Source organism: Somniosus microcephalus, chromosome 3 (assembly GCF_052327205.1).
Source record: "Somniosus microcephalus isolate GS21.2 chromosome 3, FLI_Smic_1.0, whole genome shotgun sequence".
NCBI lineage: Eukaryota > Metazoa > Chordata > Chondrichthyes > Squaliformes > Somniosidae > Somniosus > Somniosus microcephalus.
The window spans coordinates 206,715,324-206,737,798 of NC_140989.1; the positions used below are offsets into that span (position 1 = coordinate 206,715,324).

The window sequence follows — 22,475 nt, forward strand, 5'->3', positions numbered from 1 at the left end:
CTATATATCCAGGTTTAGATGATGGGATCGAGGGCTATATATCCAGGTTTAGATGATGGGATCGAGAGCTATATACCCAGGTTTAGATGATGCGATCGAGAGCTATATACCCAGGTTTAGATGATGCGATCGAAGGCTATATATCCAGGTTCAGATGATGGGATCGAGGGCTATATATCCAGGTTTCGATGATGGGATCGAGAGCTATATACCCAGGTTTAGATGATGGGATCGAGAGCTATATATCCAGGTTTAGATGATGGGATCGAGGGCTATATATCCAGGTTTAGATGATGGGATCGAGAGCTATATACCCAGGTTTAGATGATGGGATCGAGAGCTATATATCCAGGTTTAGATGATGGGATCGAGAGCTATATACCCAGGTTCAGATGATGGGATCGAGGGCTATATATCCAGGTTTAGATGATGGGATCGAGAGCTATATACCCAGGTTTAGATGATGCGATCGAGAGCTGTACATCCAGGTTTAGATGATGGGATCGAGAGCTATATATCCAGGTTTAGATGATGGGATCGAGGGCTATATATCCAGGTTTAGATGATGGGATCGAGAGCTATATATCCAGGTTTCGATGATGGGATCGAGAGCTATATACCCAGGTTCAGATGATGGGATCGAGGGCTATATATCCAGGTTTAGATGATGGGATCGAGAGCTATATACCCAGGTTTAGATGATGCGATCGAGAGCTATATACCCAGGTTTAGATGATGCGATCGAAGGCTATATGTCCAGGTTCAGATGATGGGATCGAGAGCTATATATCCAGGTTTCGATGATGGGATCGAGAGCTATATACCCAGGTTTAGATGATGGGATCGAGAGCTATATATCCAGGTTTAGATGATGGGATCGAAGGCTATATATCCAGGTTTAGATGATGGGATCGAGGGCTATATACCCAGGTTTAGATGATGGGATCGAGAGCTATATACCCAGGTTTAGATGATGGGATCGAGGGCTATATACCCAGGTTTAGATGATGGGATCGAGAGCTATATACCCAGGTTTAGATGATGGGATCGAGAGCTATATATCCAGGTTTAGATGATGGGATCGAGAGCGAAATATCCAGGTTCAGATGATGGGATCGAGAGCTATATATCCAGGTTCAGATGATGGGATCGCGAGCTATATATCCAGGTTTAGATGATGGGATCGAGAGCTATATATCCAGGTTTAGATGATGGGATCGAGAGCTATATATCCAGGTTCAGATGATGGGATCGAGAGCTATATATCCAGGTTTAGATGATGGGATCGAGAGCTATATATCCAGGTTTAGATGATGGGATCGAGAGCGATATATCCAGGTTTAGATGATGGGATCGAGGGCTATATATCCAGGTTTAGATGATGTGATCGAGAGCTATATATCCAGGTTCAGATGATGGGATCGAGAGCTATATATCCAGGTTTAGATGATGGGATCGAGAGCTATATATCCAGGTTTAGATGATGTGATCGAGAGCTATATATCCAGGTTTAGATGATGTGATCGAGAGCTATATATCCAGGTTTAGATGATGGGATCGAGAGCTATATCCCCAGGTTTAGATGATGGGATCGAGGGCTATATATCCAGGTTTAGATGATGGGATCGAGGGCTATATATACAGGTTTAGATGATGGGATCGAGGGCTATGTACCCAGGGTTAGATGATGGGATCGAGAGCTATATATCCAGGTTTAGATGATGGGATCGAGGGCTATATATCCAGGTTTAGATGATGGGGTCGAGAGCTATATATCCAGGTTTAGATGATGAGATCGAGAGCTATATATCCAGGTTTAGATGATGGGATCGAGAGCTATATACCCAGGTTTAGATGATGAGATCGAGAGCTATATATCCAGGTTTAGATGATGGGATCAAGCCTATATATCCAGATTTAGATGATGGGATCGAGAGCTATATATCCAGGTTTAGATGATGGGATCAAGCCTATATATCCAGGTTTAGATGATGAGATCGTGAGCTATATATCCAGGTTTAGATGATGGGATCGAGAGCTATATACCCAGGTTTAGATGATGAGATCGAGAGCTATATATCCAGGTTTAGATGATGGGATCGAGAGCTATATACCCAGGTTTAGATGATGGTATCGAGAGCTATATATCCAGGTTTAGATGATGGAATCGAGAGCTGTATATCCAGGTTTAGATGATGTGATCGAGGGCTATATATCCAGGTTTAGATGATGGGATCGAGGGCTATATATCCAGGTTTAGATGATGGGATCGAGAGCTATATATCCAGGTTTAGATGATGGGATCGAGAGCTATATATCCAGGTTTAGATGGGATCGAGAGCGATATACCCACATTTAGATGATGGGATCGAGAGCTATATATCCAGGTTTAGATGATGGGATCGAGAGCTATATATCCAGGTTTAGATGGGATCGAGAGCTACATATCCAGGTTTAGATGATGGGATCGAGGGCTATATATCCAGGTTTAGATGATGGGATCGAGGGCTATATATCCAGGTTTAGATGATGGGATCGAGAGCTATATATCCAGGTTTAGATGATGGGATCGAGGGCTATATATCCAGGTTTAGATGATGGGATCGAGAGCTATATATCCAGGTTTAGATGGGATCGAGAGCTATATACCCAGGTTTAGATGATGGGATCGAGAGCTATATACCCAGGTTTAGATGATGGGATCGAGGGCTATATATCCAGGTTTAGATGATGGGAGCGAGAGCTATATATCCAGGTTTAGATGATGGGATCGAGAGCTATATATCCAGGTTTAGATGATGGGATCGAGAGCTTTTTATCCAGGTTTAGTTGATGGGATCGAGAGCTATATATCCAGGTTTAGATGATGGGAGCGAGAGCTATATATCCAGGTTTAGATGATGGGATCGAGGGCTATATATCCAGGTTTAGATGATGGGATCGAGAGCTATATATTCAGGTTTATATGATGGGATCGAGAGCTATATATCCAGGTTTAGATGATGGGATCGAGGGCTATATACCCAGGTTTAGATGATGGGATCGAGGGCTATATATCCAGGTTTAGATGATGGGATCGAGAGCTATATACCCAGGTTTAGATGATGGGATCGAGGGCTGTATATCCAGGTTTAGATGATGGGAGCGAGAGCTGTATATCCAGGTTTAGATGATGGGATCGAGAGCTATATATCCAGATTTAGATGATGGGATCGAGAGCTATATATCCAGGTTTTAGATGATGAGATCGAGGGCTATATATCCAGGTTTAGATGATGGGATCGAGAGCTATATATCCAGGCTTAGATGATGGGATCGAGGGCTATATATCCAGACTTAGATGATGGGATCGAGGGCTATATATCCAGACTTAGATGATGTGATCGAGAGCTATATATCCAGGTTTAGATGATGGGATCGAGAGCTATATATCCAGGTTTAGATGATGGGAGCGAGAGCTATATATCCAGATTTAGATGATGGGATCGAGAGCTATATATCCAGGTTTAGATAATGGGATCGAGAGCTATATATCCAGGTTTAGATGATGGGATCGAGAGCTATATATCCAGGTTTAGATGATGGGATCGAGGGCTATATACCCAGGTTTAGATGATGGGATCGAGCGCTATATATCCAGGTTTAGATGATGGGATCGAGAGCTATATATCCAGGTTTAGATGATGGGATCGAGAGCTATATATCCAGGTTTAGATGATGGGATCGAGGGCTATATATCCAGGTTTAGATGATGGGAGCGAGAGCTATATATCCAGGTTTAGATGATGGGATCGAGGGCTATATATCCAGGTTTAGATGATGGGATCGAGAGCTACATATCCAGGTTTAGATGATGGGATCGAGAGCTATATATCCAGGTTTAGATGATGGGATCGAGGGCTATATACCCAGGTTTAGATGATGGGATCGAGGGCTATATACCCAGGTTTAGATGATGGGATCGAGAGCTATATATCCAGGTTTAGATGATGGGATCGAGGGCTATATATCCAGGTTTAGATGATGGGAGCGAGAGCTATATATCCAGGTTTAGATGATGGGATCGAGGGCTATATATCCAGGTTCAGATGATGGGATCGAGGGCTATATATCCAGGTTTAGATGATGGTATCGAGAGCTATATATCCAGGTTTAGATGATGGGATCGAGAGCTATATATCCAGGTTTAGATGATGGGATCGAGGGCTATATATCCAGGTTTAGATGATAGGATCGAGAGCTATATATCCAGGTTTAGATGATGGGATCGAGAGCTATATATCCAGGTTTAGATGATGGGATCGAGAGCTATATATCCAGATTTAGATGATGGGATCGAGAGCTATATATCCAGGTTTAGATGATGGGATCGAGAGCTATATATCCAGGTTGAGATGATGGGATCGAGGGCTATATATCCAGGTTTAGATGATGGGATCGAGGGCTATATATCCAGGTTTAGATGATGGTATCGAGAGCAATATATCCAGGTTTAGATGATGGGATCGAGAGCTATATATCCAGGTTTAGATGATGGGATCGAGGGCTATATATCCAGGTTTAGATGATAGGATCGAGAGCTATATATCCAGGTTTAGATGATGGGATCGAGAGCTATATATCCAGGTTTAGATGATGGGATCGAGAGCTATATATATCCAGGTTTAGATGATGGGATCGAGGGCTATATATCCAGGTTTAGATGATGGGATCGAGGGCTATATATCCAGGTTTAGATGATGGGATCGAGGGCTATATATCCAGGTTTAGATGATGGGATCGAGAGCTATATATCCAGGTTTAGATGATGTGATCGAGGGCTATATATCCAGCTTTAGATGATGGGATCGAGGGCTATATATCCAGGTTTAGATGATGTGATCGAAGGCTATATATCCAGGTTTAGATGATGGGATCGAGGGCTATATATCCAGGTTTAGATGATGTGATCGAAGGCTATATATCCAGGTTTAGATGATGAGATCGAGGGCTATATATCCAGGTTTAGATGATGGGATCGAGGGCTATATATCCAGGTTTAGATGATGAGATCGAGAGCTATATATCCAGGTTTAGATGATGGGATCGAGAGCTATATATCCAGGTTTAGATGATGGGATCGAGAGCTATATACCCAGGTTCAGATGATGGGATCGAGGGCTATATATCCAGGTTTAGATGATGGGATCGAGAGCTATATACCCAGGTTTAGATGATGCGATCGAGAGCTATATACCCAGGTTTAGATGATGCGATCGAAGGCTATATGTCCAGGTTCAGATGATGGGATCGAGGGCTATATATCCAGGTTTCGATGATGGGATCGAGAGCTATATACGCAGGTTTAGATGATGGGATCGAGAGCTATATATCCAGGTTTAGATGATGGGATCGAAGGCTATATATCCAGCTTTAGATGATGGGATCGAGGGCTATATACCCAGGTTTAGATGATGGGATCGAGAGCTATATACCCAGGTTTAGATGATGGGATCGAGGGCTATATACCCAGGTTTAGATGATGGGATCGAGAGCTATATACCCAGGTTTAGATGATGGGATCGAGAGCTATATATCCAGGTTTAGATGATGGGATCGAGAGCGAAATATCCAGGTTCAGATGATGGGATCGAGAGCTATATATCCAGGTTCAGATGATGGGATCGAGAGCTATATATCCAGGTTTAGATGATGTGATCGAGAGCTATATATCCAGGTTTAGATGATGGGATCGAGAGCTATATCCCCAGGTTTAGATGATGGGATCGAGGGCTATATATCCAGGTTTAGATGATGGGATCGAGGGCTATATATCCAGGTTTAGATGATGGGATCGAGGGCTATATACCCAGGGTTAGATGATGGGATCGAGAGCTATATATCCAGGTTTAGATGATGGGATCGAGGGCTATATATCCAGGTTTAGATGATGGGGTCGAGAGCTATATATCCAGGTTTAGATGATGAGATCGAGAGCTATATATCCAGGTTTAGATGATGGGATCGAGAGCTATATACCCAGGTTTAGATGATGAGATCGAGAGCTATATATCCAGGTTTAGATGATGGGATCAAGCCTATATATCCAGATTTAGATGATGGGATCGAGAGCTATATATCCAGGTTTAGATGATGGGATCGAGGGCTATATATCCAGGTTTAGATGATGGGATCGAGGGCTATATATCCAGGTTTAGATGATGGGATCGAGAGCTATATATCCAGGTTTAGATGATGGGATCGAGGGCTATATACCCAGGGTTAGATGATGGGATCGAGAGCTATATATCCAGGTTTAGATGATGGGATCGAGAGCTATATATCCAGGTTTAGATGATGAGATCGAGAGCTATATATCCAGGTTTAGATGATGGGATCGAGAGCTATATACCCAGGTTTAGATGATGAGATCGAGAGCTATATATCCAGGTTTAGATGATGGGATCGAGAGCTATATACCCAGGTTTAGATGATGGTATCGAGAGCTATATATCCAGGTTTAGATGATGGAATCGAGAACTGTATATCCAGGTTTAGATGATGTGATCGAGGGCTATATATCCAGGTTTAGATGATGGGATCGAGGGCTATATATCCAGGTTTAGATGATGGGATCGAGAGCTATATATCCAGGTTTAGATGGGATCGAGAGCGATATACCCACATTTAGATGATGGGATCGAGAGCTATATATCCAGGTTTAGATGATGGGATCGAGAGCTATATATCCAGGTTTAGATGGGATCGAGAGCTACATATCCAGGTTTAGATGATGGGATCGAGGGCTATATATCCAGGTTTAGATGATGGGATCGAGGGCTATATATCCAGGTTTAGATGATGGGATCGAGAGCTATATATCCAGGTTTAGATGATGGGATCGAGGGCTATATATCCAGGTTTAGATGATGGGATCGAGAGCTATATATCCAGGTTTAGATGGGATCGAGAGCTATATACCCAGGTTTAGATGATGGGATCGAGAGCTATATACCCAGGTTTAGATGATGGGATCGAGGGCTATATATCCAGGTTTAGATGATGGGAGCGAGAGCTATATATCCAGGTTTAGATGATGGGATCGAGAGCTATATATCCAGGTTTAGATGATGGGATCGAGAGCTTTTTATCCAGGTTTAGTTGATGGGATCGAGAGCTATATATCCAGGTTTAGATGATGGGAGCGAGAGCTATATATCCAGGTTTAGATGATGGGATCGAGGGCTATATATCCAGGTTTAGATGATGGGATCGAGAGCTATATATTCAGGTTTATATGATGGGATCGAGAGCTATATATCCAGGTTTAGATGATGGGATCGAGAGCTATATACCCAGGTTTAGATGATGGGATCGAGGGCTGTATATCCAGGTTTAGATGATGGGAGCGAGAGCTGTATATCCAGGTTTAGATGATGGGATCGAGAGCTATATATCCAGATTTAGATGATGGGATCGAGAGCTATATATCCAGGTTTAGATGATGAGATCGAGGGCTATATATCCAGGTTTAGATGATGGGATCGAGAGCTATATATCCAGGTTTAGATGATGGGATCGAGGGCTATATATCCAGACTTAGATGATGGGATCGAGGGCTATATATCCAGACTTAGATGATGTGATCGAGAGCTATATATCCAGGTTTAGATGATGGGATCGAGAGCTATATATCCAGGTTTAGATGATGGGAGCGAGAGCTATATATCCAGATTTAGATGATGGGATCGAGAGCTATATATCCAGGTTTAGATAATGGGATCGAGAGCTATATATCCAGGTTTAGATGATGGGATCGAGAGCTATATATCCAGGTTTAGATGATGGGATCGAGGGCTATATACCCAGGTTTAGATGATGGGATCGAGCGCTATATATCCAGGTTTAGATGATGGGATCGAGAGCTATATATCCAGGTTTAGATGATGGGATCGAGAGCTATATATCCAGGTTTAGATGATGGGATCGAGGGCTATATATCCAGGTTTAGATGATGGGAGCGAGAGCTATATATCCAGGTTTAGATGATGGGATCGAGGGCTATATATCCAGGTTTAGATGATGGGATCGAGAGCTACATATCCAGGTTTAGATGATGGGATCGAGAGCTATATATCCAGGTTTAGATGATGGGATCGAGGGCTATATACCCAGGTTTAGATGATGGGATCGAGGGCTATATACCCAGGTTTAGATGATGGGATCGAGAGCTATATATCCAGGTTTAGATGATGGGATCGAGGGCTATATATCCAGGTTTAGATGATGGGAGCGAGAGCTATATATCCAGGTTTAGATGATGGGATCGAGGGCTATATATCCAGGTTTAGATGATGGGATCGAGGGCTATATATCCAGGTTTAGATGATGGTATCGAGAGCTATATATCCAGGTTTAGATGATGGGATCGAGAGCTATATATCCAGGTTTAGATGATGGGATCGAGGGCTATATATCCAGGTTTAGATGATAGGATCGAGAGCTATATATCCAGGTTTAGATGATGGGATCGAGAGCTATATATCCAGGTTTAGATGATGGGATCGAGAGCTATATATCCAGATTTAGATGATGGGATCGAGAGCTATATATCCAGGTTTAGATGATGGGATCGAGAGCTATATATCCAGGTTTCGATGATGGGATCGAGGGCTATATATCCAGGTTTAGATGATGGGATCGAGGGCTATATATCCAGGTTTAGATGATGGTATCGAGAGCTATATATCCAGGTTTAGATGATGGGATCGAGAGCTATATATCCAGGTTTAGATGATGGGATCGAGGGCTATATATCCAGGTTTAGATGATAGGATCGAGAGCTATATATCCAGGTTTAGATGATGGGATCGAGAGCTATATATCCAGGTTTAGATGATGGGATCAAGAGCTATATATCCAGGTTTAGATGATGGGATCGAGGGCTATATATCCAGGTTTAGATGATGGGATCGAGGGCTATATATCCAGGTTTAGATGATGGGATCGAGGGCTATATATCCAGGTTTAGATGATGGGATCGAGAGCTATATATCCAGGTTTAGATGATGTGATCGAGGGCTATATATCCAGGTTTAGATGATGGGATCGAGGGCTATATATCCAGGTTTAGATGATGTGATCGAAGGCTATATATCCAGGTTTAGATGATGGGATCGAGGGCTATATATCCAGGTTTAGATGATGTGATCGAAGGCTATATATCCAGGTTTAGATGATGAGATCGACGGCTATATATCCAGGTTTAGATGATGGGATCGAGGGCTATATATCCAGGTTTAGATGATGAGATCGAGAGCTATATATCCAGGTTTAGATGATGGGATCGAGAGCTATATATCCAGGTTTAGATGATGGGATCGAGAGCTATATATCCAGGTTTAGATGATGGGATCGAGAGCTATATATCCAGGTTTAGATGATGGGATCGAGAGCTGTATATCCAGGTTTAGATGATGGGATCGAGAGCTATATATCCAGGTTTAGATGATGGGATCGAGGGCTTTTTATCCAGGTTTAGATGATGGGATCGAGAGCTATATATCCAGGTTTAGATGATGGGATCGAGAGCTATATATCCAGGTTTAGATGATGGGAGCGAGAGCTATATATCCAGGTTTAGATGATGGTATCGAGGGCTATATATCCAGGTTTAGATGATGGGATCGAGGGCTATATATCCAGGTTTAGATGATGGGATCGAGAGCTATATATCCAGGTTTAGATGATGGGATCGAGAGCTATATATCCAGGTTTAGTTGATGGGATCGAGAGCTATATATCCAGGTTTAGATGATGAGATCGAGAGCTATATATCCAGGTTTAGATGATGGGATCGAGAGCTATATACCCAGGTTTAGATGATGGGATCGAGGGTGATATATCCAGGTTGAGATGATGGGATCGAGAGCTATATATCCAGGTTTAGATGATGGGATCGAGGGCTATATATCCAGGTTTAGATGATGGGATCGAGAGCAATATATCCAGGTTTAGATGATGGGATCGAGAGCTATATATCCAGGTTTAGATGGTGGGATCGAGAGCTATATATCCAGGTTTAGATGATGGGATCGAGGGCCATATATCCAGGTTTAGATGATGGGATCGAGAGCTATATACCCAGGTTTAGATGATGGGATCGAGAGCTATATACCCACATTTAGATGATGGGATCGAGGGCTATATATCGAGGTTCAGATGATGGGATCGAGGGCTATATATCCAGGTTTAGATGATGGGATCGAGGGCTATATATCGAGGTTCAGATGATGGGATCGAGGGCTATATTCCCAGGTTTAGATGATGGGATCGAGAGCTATATATCCAGGTTTAGATGATGGGATCGAGGGCTATATATCGAGGTTCAGATGATGGGATCGAGGGCTATATACCCAGGTTTAGATGATGGGATCGAGAGCTATATATCCAGGTTGAGATGATGGGATCGAGAGCTATATACCCCGGTTCAGATGATGTGATCGAGAGCTATATATCCAGGTTTAGATGATGGGATCGAGGGCTATATATCCAGGTTTAGATGATGGGATCGAGAGCTATATATCCAGGTTGAGATGATGGGATCGAGAGCTATATGTCGAGGTTCAGATGATGGGATCGAGAGCTATATATCCCGGTTTAGATGATGGGATCGAGAGCTATATATCCAGGTTTAGATGATGGGATCGAGGGCTATATATCGAGGTTCAGATGATGGGATCGAGGGCTATATATCTAGGTTTAGATGATGGGATCGAGAGCTATATATCCAGGTTTAGATGATGGGATCGAGAGCTATATATCCAGGTTTAGATGATGGGATCGAGAGCTTTTTATCCAGGTTTAGATGATGGGATCGAGGGCTATATATCGAGGTTCAGATGATGGGATCGAGGGCTATATATCCAGGTTTAGATGATGGGATCGAGAGCTATATATCCAGGTTTAGATGATGGGATCGAGAGCTATATATCCAGGTTTAGATGATGGGATCGAGGGCTATATATCGAGGTTCAGATGATGGATCGAGGGCTATATATCCAGGTTTAGATGATGGGATCGAGAGCTATATATCCAGGTTTAGATGATGGGATCGAGAGCTATATATCCAGGTTCAGATGATGGGATCGAGGGCTATATACCCAGGTTTAGATGATGGGATCGAGAGCTATATATCCAGGTTGAGATGATGGGATCGAGAGCTATATATCGAGGTTCAGATGATGGGATCGAGAGCTATATATCCAGGTTTAGATGATGGGATCGAGGGCTATATATCCAGGTTTAGATGATGGGATCGAGAGCTATATATCCAGGTTGAGATGATGGGATCGAGAGCTATATGTCGAGGTTCAGATGATGGGATCGAGAGCTATATATCCCGGTTTAGATGATGGGATCGAGTGCTATATATCCAGATTTAGATGATGGGATCGAGAGCTATATATCCAGGTTTAGATGATGGGATCGAGGGCTATATATCGAGGTTCAGATGATGGGATCGAGGGCTATATACCCAGGTTTAGATGATGGGATCGAGAGCGATATATCCAGGTTTAGATGATGGGATCGAGAGCTATATTTACAGGGGTTATTTACAGCCAAATACAGAGGGAAAACAAGTCAGCTGGGAAGGCAGAGCAAATATGTGAAGGCAAAAGAGAATATGGCAGGGCTGGAAGGCATTTATTTTAATGCAAGGAATCTTGCAAATAAGGTGGATGAACTGACGTTGTTGTTGAACACATGGGAGTACGATATTGTTGCTCTCACGGAGACATGGTTGAGGGAGGGTCAGGACTGGCAGCTCAATATTCTGGGGTATAGAATCTTCAGGCGAGACAGAGGGGGGTGTTAAAGGGGAGGGGGTGTTGCAATATTAATTAAGGAGTCAATTACTGCTGTAAGGAGGGATGATATATTAGCGGGTTCCTCTAATGAGGCCATATGGGTAGAACTTAAAAACAAAAAGGGGGCAAGCACTTTGCTGGGAGTGTACTATAGGCCCCCAAACAGTCAGGGGGAGATAGAGGAACAGATATGTAGGCAAATCTCAGACAAGTGCGAAAATAATAGGGTAATAATAGTGGGGGATTTCAACTTCCCCAATATAAATTCGGATAGTCAGAGTGTGAAAGGCTTAGAGGGTGCAGAATTCTTAAAGTGCATCCAGGAGAGCTTTTTGAGCCAACATGTAGAAAGTCCTACAAGAGAGGGCGCGGTACTGGACCTAATTCTGGGGAATGTAGCCGGGCAAGTGGTGGAAGTGTCAGTAGGAGAGCATTTTGGCGACAGTGACCATAATTCGGTGAGATTTAAGGTGGTCATGGAAAAAGACAAAAATGGCCCGGAAATAAGGGTTCTAAATTGGGGGAAGGCCGATTTTAATATGATAAGGCAGGATCTGGCCAAAGTGGACTGGGAGCACCAAAGTGTGGGAAAACCCACATCAAAACAGTGGGAGACTTTCAGAAGGGAAATAGAGAGAGTACAACGCCAACATGTTCCTGTAAAGGTCAAGGGTGGGACCAACAAGCAAAGGGAACCTTGGATGACAAGGGATATACAAAAATGCATTAGAAATAAAAGGGGGGCTTTTGGCAGTTACAAAAGACCAAAGACGGAAGAAGCCCTAGAGGAGTATAAAAAGTGCAGGGGCATATTTAAAAAAGAAATTAGGAGGGCGAGGAGGGGCCATGAAATAACACTGGCGAGCAAAATAAAGGAAAATCCTAAGATGTTTTATAAGTATATTAAGGGCAAGAGGATAACCAGGGAAAGGGTTGGGCCCATTAGGGACCAAAGTGGCAATCTGTGTGTGGAACCAGATGATGTAGGCGGGGTTTTAAATGAATTTTTTGCATCTGTGCTCACTCTGGAGAAAGACGGTGCAAATATAGAAATCGGGCAAGGGGACTGTGACATACTTGAACATATTAGCACTGTTAGCACTGTTGCCTCACAGCGCCAGGGACCCGGGTTCAAATCCGGCCTCGGGTGACTGTCTGTGTGGAGTTTGCACATTCTCCCCGTGTTTGCGTGGGTTTTCTCCGGGTGCTCCGGTTTCCTCCCACAGTCCAAAGATGTGTGGGTTAGGTTGATTGGCTATGATAAATTGACCCTTAGTGTTAGGGGGATTAAATACGTGGGGTTACGGGGATAGGGTGGGATATGTGTTGGTGTAGGGGTTACGGGGATTGGGTGGGATATGTGTCGGTGCAGGCTCGATGGGCCGAAATGGCCTCTATCTGCACTGTGGGGTTTCTGTGATTCTGTGATTAGCATCGAGAGGGAGAAGGTGCTGGCGGTTTTAGCAGGCCAAAAAGTGGATAAATCCCTAGACCCGGACGAGATGTATCCCAGGCTGCTGTGGGAGGCAAAGGAGGAGATTGCAGGGGCTCTGACACAAATTTTCAGAACCTCTCTGGCCACAGGGGATGTACCAGAGGACTGGAGAACAGCTAACGTAGTACCATTATTCAAGAAGGGTAGCAGGGATAAACCAGGGAATTACAGGCCAGTGAGCCTAACATCTGTGGTAGGGAAATTATTGGAAAAAATTCTGAGGGACAAAATTAGTCTCCACTTGGAGAGGCAAGGATTAATCGGGGATAGTCAGCAATGGCTTTGTCAAGGGTAAATCACGTCTGACAAATCTGATTGAATTTTTCGAGGGGGTGACTAGCGGGGTGGATGAGGGAAATGCTGTGGATGTGGTTTACATGGACTTCAGTAAAGCTTTTGACAAAGTCCCGCATAGGAGACTGGTCAAGAAGGTAAGAGCCCCTGGAATCCAGGGTGCCTTGGCGCGTTGGATCCTAAACTGGCTGAGTGGCAGGAGGCAGAGGGTGATGGTCGAAGGTTGCTTTTGTGACTGGAAGCCTGTGTCCAGTGGGGTACCTCAGGGATCGGTGCTGGGTCCCTTGTTGTTTGTGATCTACATAAATGACTTGGATGAGAATGTAAAAGGTATGATCAGTAAGTTCGCAGATGACACGAAAATTGGTGGGGTGGTAAATTGCGAGGAGGAAAGCCTCAGGCTACAGGACGATATAAACGGGTTGGTCAGATGGGCGGAAAAGTGGCAAATGGAATTTAACCCTGAAAAGTGCGAGGTGATGCATTTTGGACGGACAAATAAGGTAAGGGAATACACAATGAGTGGTAGGACCCTAGGAAGTACAGAGGGTCAGAGGGACCTTGGTGTACATGTACATAGATCCCTGAAGGCAGCGGAACAGGTAGATAAGGTGATTAAAAAGGCATATGGGATATTTGCCTTCATTAGCCGAGGCATGGAATATAAGAGCAGGGAGGTTATGATGGAGCTGTACAAAACACTGGTGAGGCCACAGCTGGAGTACTGTGTGCAGTTCTGGTCGCCTCACTATAGGAAGGATGTGATTGCTTTGGAGAGGGTGCAGAGAAGATTCACCAGGATGTTACCTGGGATGGAGCGCCTCAGCTATGAAGAGAGGCTGGACAGGCTGGGGTTGTTTTCCTTGGAGCAAAGAAGGCTGAGGGGGGACCTGATTGAGGTGTACAAAATGATGAGGGGCATAGATAGGGTAGATAAAGAGGAACTTTTCCCCTTAGTAGGGGGGTCAATAACAAGGGGGCATAGATTCAGGGTAAGGGGCAGGAGATTTAGAGTGGATTTGAGGAGGAACTTTTTCACCCAGAGCGTGGTTGGAATGTGGAACTCAATGCCTGAAAGGGTGGTAGAGGCAGGAACCCTCACAACATTCAAGAAGCATTTGGATGAGCACTTGAAATGCCATTGCATACAAGGCTATGGACCAAATGCTGGAAAATGGGATTAGACTGGACAGGGATGGATGGGCGGCGCGGACACGATGGGCCGAAGGGCCTCTTTCTGTGCTGTAAAACTCTATGACTCTATATATCCAGGTTTAGATGATTCGATCGAGGGCTATATATCCAGGTTTAGATGATGAGATCGAGAGCTATATATCCAGGTTTAGATGTTGGGATCGAGAGCTATATATCCAGGTTTAGATGATGGGATCGAGAGCTATATATCCAGGTTTAGATGATGGGATCGAGGGCTATATATCCAGGTTTAGATGATGGGATCGAGGGCTATATATCCAGGTTTAGATGTTGGGATCGAGGGCTATATATCCAGGTTTAGATGATGGGATCGAGAGCTATATATCCAGGTTTAGATGATGGGATCGAGGGCTATATATCCAGGTTTAGATGATGGGATCGAGAGCTATATATCCAGGTTTAGATGATGGGATCGAGAGCTATATATCCAGGTTTGCCGATGACACAAAGATAGGCGGCATTGTGAGCAGGGATGATGGAAGCATAAAATGACAAAGCGATAAAAATAGATTAAGTGAATGGGAAAAACTGTGGCAAATGGATGCCAATGTAAACAAGTGTGAGGTCATCCACTTTGGACCAGAAAAGGATGGAACAGAGTACTTTCTAAAAAGTGAAAAGCTAGAAATGTTGGAGGTCCAAAGAGACAAGAGGTCCAGGTACGTAGATCATTAAAAGGTCATGGACAGGCACAGAAAATAATCAAAAAAGCTAATGGAATGCTGCCCTTTCTATCTAGAATACAAGGGGGTAGAAGTTATGCTACAGCTATACAAAGCCCTGGTTAGACCACACCTGAAATACTGTGAGTAGTTCTGGGCATCACACCTTAGGAAGGGTATATTGGCCTTGGAGGGAGTTTTTTTTATTCGTTCTTGGGATGTGGGCATCGCTGGCATGTCCAGCATTTATTGCCCATCCCTAGTTGCCCTTGATAAGGTGGTGGTGAGCCGCCTCCTTGAACTGCTGATTTCCGTGTGGTGAAGGTACTCCCACAGTGCTGTTAGGGAGGGAGTTCCAGTTTTGACCCAGCGACGATGAAGGAACGGCGATATACTTTCAAGTCAGGATGGCGTGTGACTTGGAGGTGGTGGTGTTCCCATGCGCCTGCTGCCCTTGTCCTTCTAGGTGGAAGAGGTCGTAGGTTTCAGAGGTGCTGCCGAAGAAGCCTTGGCGAGTTGCTACAGTGCATCTTGTAGATGGTACACACTGCAGCCACGGTATGCCGGTGGTGGAAGGAGTGAATGTTTAAGGTGGTGGATGGGGTGCCAATCAAGCGGGCTGTTTTGTCTTGGATAGTGTCGAGATTCTTGAGTGTTTTTCGAGCTGCACTTATCCAGGCAAGTGGAGAGTATTCCATCATACTCCTGACTTGTGCCTTGTAGATGGTAGAAAGGCTTTGGGGAGTCAGGAAGTGAGGCACTCACCGCAGAATACCCAGCCTCTGATCTGCTTTTGTTGTCACAGTATTAATGTGGCTGGTCCAGTTAAGTTTCTGGTCAATGGTGACCCCCAGGATATTGATGGTGGGGGATTCAGCGATGGTAATGCCGTTGAAAGACAAGGGGAGGTGGTTAGACTCTCAATTTTTGGAGATAGTCATTGCCTGGTACTTGTGCGGTGCGAATGTTACCTGCCACTTATCAGCCCAAGCCTGAATGTCGTCCAGGTCTTGTTGCATGCGGGCATGGACAGCTTAATTTTCTGAGGAGTTGCGAATGGCACTGAACACTGTGTAGTCATCAGCGAACAACCCCACTTCTGACTTTATGATGGAGGGAAGTTCATTGATGAAGCAGCTGAAGATGGTTGGGCCTAGGACACTGCCCTGAGGAACTCTTACAGCAATGTCCTGGGGCTGTGATGATTGACCTCCAACCACCACAACCATCTTCCTTTGTGCTCGGCATGACTCCAGCCAGTGGAGAGTTTTCCCCCCGCTTCCCATTGACTTCAGTTTTACTGGGGCTCCTTGATGCCACACTCGGTCAAATGCTGCCTTAATGTCAAATGTCACCTCTGGAATTCAGATCTTTTGTCCATGTTTGGACCAAGGCTGTAATGAGGTTGTGAGCCGAGTGGTCTTGGCGGAACCCAAACTGGGCAACAGTGAGCAGGTTATTGGTGAGTAAGTGCTGCTCGATAGCACAGTCGATGACACATTCCATCACTTTGCTGATGATTGAGAGTAGACTGATGGGGCAATAATTGGCCGGATTGGATTTGTCCTGCTTTTTGTGGACAGGACATACCTGGGCAGTTTTGCACATTGTCGGTTAGATGCCAGTGTTATAACTGTACTGGAACAGCTTGGCTAGAGGCACGGCAAGTTCTGGACTATATGTCTTCAGCACGACAGCCGGGATGTTGTCGGGGCGCACAGCCTTTGCTGGATCATAGTGCAGCATAGATTTACTAGAATGCTACCTGGACTCCAAGAGTTAATTTATGAGGGGAGATTACACAAACTAGGGTTGTATTCCCTGGAATTTAGAAGATTAAGGGGTGATCTGATTGAAGTTTTCAAGATATTAAGGGAAACTGATAGGTTAGTTGGAGAGAAATTCGGATCAGCCATGATCCTATTGAGTGGCGGAGCAGGCCTGAGGGGCCATATGGCCTACTCCTGCTCCTACTTCTTACTACTTCTTATGTATGAAACTATTTCTGCTGGTTGGAGAGTCTAGGGCTAGGGGACATAGGCCTGGCTCTAATATTTAGGCTTTCAGGAGTGAAGTTAATAAACACTTCTACACACGAAGGGTGGCAGAAGTTAGAAACTCTCTTCTGCAAATGGCAGTTGATGCTGGGTTAATTTTAAATCTGTTCATTTTAAATCTGAGATTGATAGTTTTCTGTTACCCAAAGGTATTAAGGGGTTTGCACATTCTCCCCGTGTTTGCGTGGGTTTCCTCCGGGTACTCCGGTTTCCTCCCACAGTCCAAAGATGTGCGGGTTCGGTTGATTGGCTATGATAAATTGACCCTTAGTGTTAGGGGGATTAAATACGTGGGGTTACGGGGATAGGGTGGGATGTGTGTTGGTGTAGGGGTTACGGGGATCGGGTGGGATATGTGTCGGTGCAGGCTCAATGGGCCGAAGTGGCCTCTATCTGCACTGTGGGTTTTCTGTGATTCTGTGATTCTGTGATATGGGGCAAAGGCGGGTATATGGAGTTAGGTCACAGATCAGCCATGATCTCTTTGAATTTTGAATTGAATGGCAGTGCAGGCTTAAGGGATTAAATGGCCTACTCCTGCTCCTATGTTCCTAAATGCGGCAGGCAATTTGTGCACAGCAAGATCCCACAAACACCAAATGCGATAATGACCAACTAATCTGTTTTTACTGATGTTGGTTAGGGGATAAATATTGGCCCACACCACCAGGGAGAATTCCCCTGCTCTTCTTCGAATAGTACCATGGGATCTTTTGCATCCGTCTGAGAGGGCAGCCAGGACCTCGGTTTAAAGTCTCATTCGAAAAATGGCACCTCTGACAGTGCCGCAGTACTGCACTGGAGTGTCAGCCTGGATTATGAGCTCCAGTCATTAGAGTGGGCCTTAAATCCATGACCTGAAGCAGAGGTGAGAGTGCTGCCCACTGAGCCATGGCTGACACCTAGTGGCTTGGAGTGGGATTTTTACATCAGGCAACTGAGATTTGCTACTCGGGTGACTGACTCTCATTCAACATGAAGTGGCCTGGCCATCAACTTAATTTAAATATTCAAAGTGAGCTCCAGGCACCAAGGGAGACCACCAATTGGGTACTCATCCATGGGGGGTGGGAACTAGCATGGTGCTGCAGGGTTTGAAGGGCTGCAGCAGCTTGAAGGGGTTTGTTAAGAGTGTTTGGCAGGTGGCCAAGAAGGCCCCAGGACCATCGATGCAGCTGGGGAGGTTCTGCTGGATGAGCAGGGAGGCCTTGATTGGGACAATCCAACACAGGGCCTCAGAGAGAGCAGCACTGGGAGGAGGTGCGCAGGGTGGTCAGTCCCAACAGCAGCAGCTTAATCACCTTGCCTTGCCAGGCCAGGCACGGTACAATGGACTGTACTAACACATCCACTTTACATGGAATCTACAGCACAGAAGCAGGCCAGTCCACTGTTTATACTCCACATGAGCCTCCTCCCACTGTAATTACCTCTTCCCAACCTGCTCCCGTATCCTTCTATTCCCTTCTCCTTCAAGTTTGCCTCAAGCCTCTCCTTAAATGCTTCGGTGCTTTCTGCTTCAACCACTCCATGTGACAGCAACTTTCACATTCTCACCATCTCTTTGGAAAAAAATCCCTCCTAAAACCTTTATTTGATCTGTTTGTCATTATCTATTTAGACCTCTTGTTCTGGACTCACCCACAAATGAAAGGAGTTTCTCCATATCCAAACTATCATAATTTTACAGGCCTCTATCAGGTCTCCTCTCAGTCTTCTCTTTACCAGAGAAAAGAGCCTCAGCCTGCTCAATCCGCCATGCTTAATTACCCACAACGCCCAGGAGCTGATCAGGGCTCCTTCCTCTCCAAATCTCACATGTATTCACCCCAGTGAAAGTCTACCATGGAATTACGTTGCTCGGTGTCAGCCATTGCTCACTCTCGCCTCTGAATCAGAAGGTCAAGGGGTCAATTTCCACTCCAGAAAGACGAGAACATAATCTGGGCTGACACTCCAGTGCAGTACTGAGGGAGCGCTGTACTGTCAGAGGATCTGTACTGACTGAGTGTTGCACTGTCTGAGGAGTAGTACTGAGGGAGTGCTGCACTGTCTAAGGATCTGTACTGAGTGACTGTTGCAGTACTGAGGGAGCGCTATACTGTTGGAGGATCAGTACTGAGGGAGTGCTGCACTGTCGGAGGATCTGTACTGAGTGAGTGTTGCACTGTCTGAGGAGCAGTACTGAGGGAGTGCTGCACTGTTGGAGGGGCAGTACTGAGGGAGCGCTATACTGTCTGAGGAGCAGTACTGAGGGAGTGCTGCACTGTTGGAGGGGCAGTACTGAGGGAGTGCTGCACTGTCGGGGGGTCAGTACTGAGGGAGTGCTGCACTGTCGGAGGGTCAGTACTGAGGGAGCGCTGCACTGTTGGAGGGGAAGTACTGAGGGACGGCTGCACTGTCGGGGGCTCAGAACTGAGGGGTGCTGACTGTCGGAGAGTCAGTACTGAGGGAGCGCTGCACTGTCGGAGAGGAAGCACTGAAGGAGCGCTGCACTGTCGTGGGGGTCAGTACTGAGGGTAGTGCTGCAATGTCGGAGGGGTTGTACTGAGGGAGCACTGCTCTGTCGGAGGGACAGTACTGAGGGAGCGCTGCACTGTCGGGGGTCAGTACTGAGGGACTGCTGCAGTGCCGGAGGGGCAGTACTGAGGGAGTGCTGCTCTGCTGGAGGGGCAGTACTGAGGGAGCGCTGCACTGTCGGAGGGGCTGTACTGAGGGAGCGCTGCACTGTCGGAGGGGCAGTACTGAGGGAGCGCTGCACTGTCGGAGGGGCAGTACTGAGGGAGTGCTGCACTGTTGACAGGGCAGTACTGAGGGAGCACTGCACTGTCGGAGGGGCAGTGCTGAGGGAGCGCTGCACTGTCGACAGGGCAGTACTGAGGGAGTGCTGCACTGTCAGAGGGTCAGTACTGAGGGAGCGCTGCACTACCGGCAAGGCAGTATTGAGGGTGCGCTGCACTGTCGGAGGGTCAGTACTGAGGGAGCTCTGCACTGTCGACAGGGCAGTACCAAGGGAGCACTGCACTTTTGGCAGGACAGTTTTGAGGTCGTGCTGCACTGTCAGAGGTGCCACCTTTCAGATGAGACATTAAACCGAGGCCTCGTCTGCCCTCTCAGGTAGACGTAAAAGATCCCATGGCACTATTCGAAGAAGAGCAGGGGATTTCTCCCTGGTGTCCTGGCCAATATTTAGCCCTCAACCAACATACCTTAAACAGATGATCTGGTAGTTAATCACATTATATTTGTGGGATCTTGCTGTGCATGAATTTCCTACATTACATCAGTGACTACACTTCAAAAGTACTTCATTGGCTATAAAGTCTTTTAGGACGTCCTGAGGTCATGAAAGGCGCGATAGAAATGCAAGTCCTGTCTTTCTTTCTATAAAGGCGTCAGGATCCAACCTGCTTCAGAGGACCCCAAATTGCATGGCCTAACGAGGCCTGTTCTGGGCAGCTGGGGATTTCGTCTGTTTCGAAGCCTGCCTGAAATCAGTAGTGAGCAAGCTTCAGACGGGAAGCCATTATATGTTCTCTGATTGTGACCACGCTAGCCTGTAGAATGAAGAACCACCATTCCATTCCCCTCTTTAAAGAGGCATGTGGGAACGCTGGGGAATGGGGCAATGGGTACCGGGGGCGGCATGTTGGTCACGGCAAGGGCTGGGTGAATGCGACTGTGACCTGACTCACACCGTGATGAACCTGGAATGGGGAGCGGCGATGAGGCAGACTGGGGCCATGAGTTGGATTATGCTGTGCTTCTCACACCGTCAGGACGCTCTAACCCATCTCTTTCCTTTCCTCTAGACTACGCTGAGTTCACATTTCTCGGCCTCTTTCTCTCAGAGATGTTTCTAAAGATGTACGGCTGTGGTCCACGACTTTATTTTCACTCATCCTTCAACTGTTTCGACTGCGGGGTGAGTCCATAAATATCCATCTTGTCAATCAACGGTTCCTCCTTCGTTGTGTCTGGTATCAGAGCCCACTAGTACAGTGTGACATGTATCAGAGCCCTATAGTACAGTGTGACATGTATCAGAGCCCTATAGTGCAGTGTGACTGGTATCAGAGCGCTATAGTACAGTGTGACTGGTATCAGAGCCCTATTGTACAGTGTGACTGGTATCAGAACGCTATAGTACAGTGTGACTGGCATCAGAGCCATAAAGTACAGTGTGTCTGGTATCAGAGCCCACTAGTACAGTGTGACATGTATCAGAGCCCTATAGTACAGTGTGACATGTATCAGAGCCCTATAGTACAGTGTGACTGGAATCAGAGCGCTATAGTACAGTGTGACTGGTATCAGAGCCCTATTGTACAGTGTGACTGGTATCAGAGCGCTATAGTACAGTGTGACTGACATCAGAGCCATAAAGTACAGTGTGTCTGGTATCAGAGCCCACTAGTACAGTGTGACATGTATCAGAGCCCTATAGTACAGTGTGACATGTATCAGAGCCCTATAGTACAGTGTGACTGGTATCAGAGCCCTATAGTACAGTGTGACTGGAATCAGAGCGCTATAGTACAGTGTGACTGGTATCAGAGCCCTATTGTACAGTGTGACTGGTATCAGAGCGCTATAGTACAGTGTGACTGACATCAGAGCCATAAAGTACAGTGTGTCTGGTATCAGACCCCTGTAGTACAGTGTGACTGGTATCAGAGCACTGTAGTACAGTGTGTCTGGCATCAGAGGCCTATAGTACAGTGTGCCTGGTATCAGAGCCCTATATTACAATGTGTCTCGTATCAGACCCCCATAGTACAGTGTGTCTGCTTTCAGAGACCTATAGTACAGTGTGTCTGGTATCAGAGACTGTAGTACAGTGTGTCTGGCATTAGAGCACTGTAGTACAATGTGACTGGTATCAGAGCCCTGTAGTACTGTG

General features: G+C 45.7%; 1 protein-coding gene across 1 annotated transcript in view; it reads left to right on the top strand.

Annotated features, from left to right (window-relative positions):
• The window catches only part of LOC147121682 (putative voltage-dependent R-type calcium channel subunit alpha-1E), a 1,254,166-nt gene that overhangs the window by 212,118 nt on the left and 1,019,573 nt on the right, over positions 1–22,475 (top strand). The window contains exon 12 of the mRNA XM_085977984.1: positions 21,385–21,497. Within this exon, the coding sequence (XP_085834110.1) occupies positions 21,385–21,497 (113 nt within the window). The remainder of the gene's footprint in view (positions 1–21,384; positions 21,498–22,475) is intronic.